The 6,799-nt window shown below is 34.9% G+C and overlaps 1 protein-coding gene across 2 annotated transcripts in view; it reads right to left on the reverse strand.

Annotated features, from left to right (window-relative positions):
* Positions 1 to 6,799, reverse strand: part of Zyg11b (zyg-11 family member B, cell cycle regulator) — a 75,501-nt gene that overhangs the window by 54,154 nt on the left and 14,548 nt on the right. The window contains exon 1 of one of the 2 annotated variants that reach the window (XM_048815359.1): positions 4,645 to 4,764. The exons of the other annotated variant lie outside the window; for it this stretch is intronic. Within the exon in view, the coding sequence (XP_048671316.1) occupies positions 4,645 to 4,749 (105 nt within the window). The 5' untranslated portion in view covers positions 4,750 to 4,764. Of the gene's footprint in view, positions 1 to 4,644; positions 4,765 to 6,799 lie in introns of those variants that run through there. 2 annotated transcript variants of the gene reach the window in all.

Below are 6,799 nucleotides of genomic sequence, written 5' to 3' on the forward strand. Positions count from 1 at the left end.
TATATATATTTTTTTTTTTTTTTTAAACTCTTCCTTAGCAAGAAGAGTGAAGCAGGTGGCATCCCTATACCAGACCTTAAACTATATTACAGAGTAACAGTAACAAAAACAGCATGGTATTGACACCCAAAAAAGACTTGTAGACCAATGATACAGAAAAGAGGACACAGAGACAAACTCACATAAATACAGTTATTTTCATACTAGACAAATGCACTAAAAACATATATTGGAGAAAAGATAACCTCTTCAACAAATAGTGCTGGGAAAACTGGAAATCCATATGCAGTAAAATGAAATTAAGCCCCTATCTCTCATGAAACAAACTCAGCTCCAAGTGGACCAAGGACCTAGGAATTAGACCAGAGACCCTGTGCTTAATACAAGAAAAAGTAGGCCCAAATCTTCATCATGTCAGATTAGGTCCCAACTTCCTTAATAAGACTCCTATAATGCGAGAAATAAAACCAAGAATCAATAAATGGGATGGATTCAAACTGAAAAGTTTCTTCTTAGCAAAAGAAATAATCAGTGAGGTGAAGAGAGAGCCTACAGAATGGGAGCAAATTCTTACCAGACACACATCAGATACAGCACTAATCTCCAGGATATATAAAGAACTCAAAAAACTTATCACCACAAAAACAAATAACCCAATCAATAAATGGGCCAATGAACTGAACATACACTTCTCAGAAGAAGATATATAATTAATCCACAAATATATGAAAAAAATGTTCAACATCTCTGGCAATCAGAGAAATGCGAATCAAAACTACTCTAAGATTTCATCTCATTCCAGTCAGAAAGGCAGTTATTAAGAATACAAACAATATAATAGGTACTGGCAAGGATGTGGGGGCGGGGGGAAGGCACACATACTCATACATTGCCAGTGGGACTGCAAATTGGTACAACCAATTTGGAAAGCTATATGGAGATTGCTTGGAAAACTGGGAATGGAACCACCATTGGACCCAGCTATCCCACTCCTCAGATTACACCCAAAGGACTTAAAAGCAGCATAGCCACATCAATATTTATAGCAGCACAAATCACAATAGCTGAATTGTGGAACCAACATAGATGCCCTTTAGTAGATGAATAAAGAAAATGTGGTGTATATATATATACAATGGAACATTACTCAGCATTAAAAGAGAATAAAAATCATGGCATTTGCAGGTAAGTGAATGGATTTGAAGAGTATCATGCTAAATGAAGTAAGCCAATCCCAAAAAAAACAAAGACCAAATGTTTTCTCTGATATATGGATGCTGATCCATAATAGGGTAGGGAAAGAGCATGGGAGGAATGGAGGAACTTTGAATAGAGCAAAGGGGAGAAAGGAAAAGGGAGGGGGGAATGGGGGTAGAAAAGATGGTGGAATGAAATGGACATCATTATCCTAGGTACATCTATAAAGACACGAATGGTGTGATTGTACTTCGTGTACAACCAAAGAAATGAAAAATTATGCTCCATATGTGTACTATGAATTGAAATGCATTCTGCTGTCATGTGTAACAAATTAGAAATAAAACGTGGTTCATCCACACCATGGACCCTTTTTAATAAATATTTTTCACAACTTTATTTATTTATGTATTTGTTTGTTTATTGTGCAACTTTATTTATTTATTTATTTAATGTAGTGTTGAGGATTGAACCCAGTGCCTCACACATGCTAGGCAAGTGCTCTACCACTGAGTTACAACCATAACCACCTAATAAATTTTTAAAAAGCTACCAGGAAAAAAAAAGTTCACAACATCACAGGTTACAAGATTTAAAAACAACAACAAAAGAACCCTCTATTTTTGCATTACTATATATTTACAAATTTACAATAAACAATCTTATAATGAAATTAAGGAAATAATTCCATTTACAATTGTACCAAACAATAAAATATTTAGGAATAAATTTTAATAAAAGTGAAAAATTAAGAAATTAAAGACCTAAAAAATGAAAAGCATTCCAGATTTATAGAAAGAAGACTTAATACTGATAAACTGATCTGGCATTCAATACAATTCCTATCACAACCCCCCTGCCATTTTTGCAGAAATTGACAAATTGATACTAAAATGCTTTCGGCATGCAGAAATGCAAGAGATCTAGAATAGCCAAAATGATCTGGGAAAGGAAGAACAAAGTTGGAGGCCTGGCACTTGCCATTCTCAAAACTTACTACAAAACTACGTTAACCCAAAAAAAAAAAAAAAAACTACATTGACCAAACAGTTTGGCACTAGCATAAGGACAGACACAAAGATCAATGGAGTAGAATTTAAAGTCCAGAAACTCCTACAGTTAGGGTCAAATGATTATCAACAAGGTATCTAGCCATTCCAGTGAACTAAAGAATAGGCCTTTAAATAAATGGTCCCTGGGACAACTGGACATCCATGCAAAATAATGAAAATGGAGTCCCCATATCACACCATATACAAAAATTACCTCATAATAGATCAAACACCTAAAGAGCTAAAACTATTAAACTCTTTAAAAAAAAGTAAGTATAAAACTTCCTGACTTTAGTATAGTAAAAGGTTTATTTTATAATACCAAATGCAAATACAACCAAAGGAAAAAATAGATACATTGAACTTTATCAAAATTAAAAATTTCTGTGCTTTAAGGAACATCATAAAGAAAGTAAAAGGAGGGCTGGGTATGTAGCTTGGTGGTAGAATGCTTGCCTAGCATGTGCAAGGCCTAGGTTCAATCCCCAGCACTTGGGCGGGGGGGGGGAGTGAAAAAGACAACCCACAGAATGGAAGAAAATAGTAATAAATCATTATCTAATACGAGATTTCTATCCAAATTACACAAAGAACTTTTTTTTTTAACATTTTAGTTGCAGATGTTCACAATACCTTTATTTTGTTTTTATTTAGTTTTCTTATGTGGTGCTGGGGATCAAACTCAGTGCCTCCCATGTACTAGGCAAGTGCCACAACTCTTATAACTCAGTAATCTAAAGACAACCTAATAGGCAAAGTTCTAAATAGACACTACTCCAAAGAATTACAAATGACCACCATATAGTGGTGCACACCTGTAATGCCAGCAACTGGGGCGGATGAGGCAGGAGAATGGCAGCCTCAGCAACTTAGCAAGGACCTAAGCAATTTAGGAGAACCAGCCTCACAAAAATAAATAAATAAATATTACAGATGATCAATGAAAGATGCTTAATATCATTAGTCATCAGGAAAATGAAAATCAAATCTCTTCACATGAAATATTACTTCATACCCACTAGAATGGCTATAATAAAAATATGGTCAATAATCAGTGTTGACCAGGAATATGGAGAAACTGAAACCCTCATACAAGGATGTTGAAAATACAAAATGTTGTAACTATCTGTCCAGTTCTCAGAAACAAGCATAGGTATGGGGTTGTAGCTCAGTGGTAGAGAGCTTGCCTAGCATGTGTGAGGCACTGGGTTTGATTCTCAGCATCGCATATAAATAAATTAATTAAATAAAGGTCCATCAACTACTAAAAAAAATTTAAAACATAAAATAAGGGCTGGGGCTGGGGCTCAATGGTAGAGTACTTGCCTAGCATGTGTGAGGCACTGGGTTCAATTCCCAACACCGCATGTAAATAAATGAACAAAATAAAGGTTCATCAACATCCAAAAAAATATTTTTTAAAATAAATAAATAAAATAAAAGTTAAGCACAGAGTTACCATATGACCCAGTAATTCTACTTCTAGGCATAAACCCAAGAGAAATGAAATCTTACCCACAGAACATGTACATGGACCACTGAGCAACAGTTTAGCAACATCCCCAGCCCTCCCACACCTTTTTTTTTTTTTAAAGACTAAGCTTTGCTAAACTGTCCAAGCTGGCCTCAAACTTGCAATCTTTCTGCCTCAGCCTCCGAAGTAGCTAGTATTATAGGTGTGCAACACCATGTCCAATAAGACACCTTTTTTTTTTTGGTTCTGGGAATTGAACCCAGGGATACTTTACCACTGAGCTACATTCTCAGACTGTTTATTTTTTGAGAAAGGCTCTCATTAATTTGCTTAGGATGTCATTAAATTGTTGAAGCTGGCCTCAAGCTTTCAATCTCAGCCTCCCAATTCACTGGGATCACAGGTGTGCCCCAATGCACAAGAATCAGACATCATTTTGTATGTGAAGATAACGAATAATGTACCCAAGCTTATCTACCTGGAATGTGACAGAATTATGCCTTGATCCAAGGTCTTTAATTCCAAATAGCAATATCCATTTTCTTACCTATAAGGTTCTCTCAACTAAAGAAGGAAAAGGATAGAAGAAGTTGAGAAAAAAAAACTATATCTAAGATTTAAAATAGTACTTACCCAGGGAAAACAATAAATGCATGTGTGCAAAAAGAAATAGGCCATGTTACAGCATATGTAGTAAAATGTTAGCATTTGGTGAATCTGGGTCGATGCTAGATGAGAATTATTTTCATTACTTTTGCAACTTTTCGTAATCTAAAACTGTTTCAAATAAAAAATAACAATTAGTACTTCCATGATCTCAATGACAAAATTGGTAAGTAAAGAAATGGTACAGCTCAGTCCTATGAAAAGATAAATTCCTGGGGTGAATAAAAAAAGCAATTAAGCTCCACAAATAAATACCTTAAGTATAAGATGAAGAGTGAGAAGGTCCCTGAGCAATAATTGAAAAGATATCCTATGGCAACAGAAACGACGATTCCAGCATGAGAGAACAATGCAGTCCATTTTTTTATTTTATTTTATTTTATTTTTTGGTTAACATGGTGTTTTCTAGAACATGATGTAACCCTGGTTATTGTGAAACTATTCAAATAAAGTTTACCCAGATTAGTGCTCTCAAATATTGCTGGTCAAAGTGTAAACTGGCACAATTTTTCAGAACATAGATTTAATAATAGTGTGATGGCCTACACCTGTAATTCTAGTGACTCAGAAGGCTAAGGAAGGAAGAATACAAGTTCAAGGCCAACCTGGGCAACTTAGAAAAACCCTGTCTCAAAAATTTTTTTAAAAACGGGGGTGGGGATAGGGGGAGGCTTAAGATGTAGTTCAGTTCAGTGGTGAGAGCCCTGGGTTTAATCTTCAATACTACAAAATGAAACAAAAACTATATGCAGTAATAAAAAACTATATGCAGTAAGATTCAATTATGCATCTGTACAGGATAGGAAATGATATTGCCTAAAGCTTACTTTAGAATGTAAGATTAGAAAGCTAATCTCTAAATTAAATAATATAGTAGAACTATAAAGAAAAGTAAGATTGGGCTGGGATTATAGCTCAGCATGGAGTGCTTGCATGGTACATGCAAGGCCCTGGGTTCGATCCTCAGTACCTCATAAAAATAAATAAAATAAAGGTACTGTGTTCAACTACAATTAAAAAGTAAATATTTTTTTTTAAAAAGCAAGATTAAAAATAAGTTGTTACCTTGGGGTGGGGTATAAAGAAGCGACATAGAAGAAGGAGGCACATAGTAAAAATGGTAGTGGTCATGTTCTTTTTTTTTTGTAAACTGAGGATTAAACTCAGGGGCACTTTCCTGAGCTACATTCCCAGCCCTTTTTATTTTTCATTTTAAGACAGGCTCTCACTAAGTTACTGAGACTATCCTCAAACTTGGGATCCTCCTGCTTCAGCCTCCCAAGTCACTGGGATTATAGGTGTGCACCACTGCACTAGACATGTTCTTTTTCTTTCTTTTTTTTTTTTTTGGTACCAGGGATTGAACCCAAGAGCAGAACCACTGAACCACATCCCCAGCCTCCCCCCCTTTTTTTGAGGCAGGGTTTCACTAAATTGCCCTCACTAAGTTGCTGACACTGGCTTTGAACTTTCAATCCTCCTGCTTCAACATCCTGAGTTGCTGGGACATGCAGCACCATGCCCAACTAACATGTTTAATTCCTTAAATTGGATGCTGGGTTTAATTTTTATACAACTGTTTATAGTCCATGGTTTACATATGTGTTTCAAATTGTCTTCTGAATACATCAAATTATTAAAATGGTAAAAGAACAAAAATAAAATTTGTGGAAATGAAAAAAGCTTGCATTCACTTACTCATTTTTCTGATTTTCAAATGTAAAATACTTTAGAAACCAAAACCAGTGTCAATGGTGACCACATTTTCTAATAGTATATATATTCAAATTAGTCAGAACATTTTTCTCAGTAGATTCAATAAAATTGTTTTAATTTTGAATGAAAGTGTGTGTATGTATAACACACATACATACCCTACACTTTTATTTTCCCTAAACTGGTCATAAGGTAACTTCTCACTACTGCTCTTATACCTTTTCCTGATATAATTTTACACTCTCCAGGAGCCTTCACAATCTGATAATCATAGACTGTGACACAACAAAAAAGGAGTATTAGGGGAGTTTTTAGGAGAAACACAGAGGATTAGGGCAGGTGGCGATGATGTGTGAGGAAATTGATAGGAAATGAAAAAGTATCATCTGAGAACTCTCTTCACAGCATTTCAAAAAATCCAAATTAAGAACTTGAGTTATTTCAAAATAGCTTTTGGTTAGAGGATGATGTTCCACAATGCTCTAAAACTAGACCACGTTGGTCATAATGTAAGTAGTTAAAATACTTATAAGCAAATAAAAAATTGTCTCCTATTAAAACAAGGAATATACATATATTTCGTTTCTGTTCTCACTTTGAATATCACAGAGAAGAGCTTTGAAGGAAAATTAAAAAATTACTAAACTAAAAGAGAGACGTCAGAAGTCTTTTTTTTTTTTTTTTTTGGGGGGGG

This window comes from Marmota marmota, unplaced genomic scaffold (genome assembly GCF_001458135.2).
Source record: "Marmota marmota marmota unplaced genomic scaffold, marMar, whole genome shotgun sequence".
Taxonomy (NCBI): domain Eukaryota; kingdom Metazoa; phylum Chordata; class Mammalia; order Rodentia; family Sciuridae; genus Marmota; species Marmota marmota.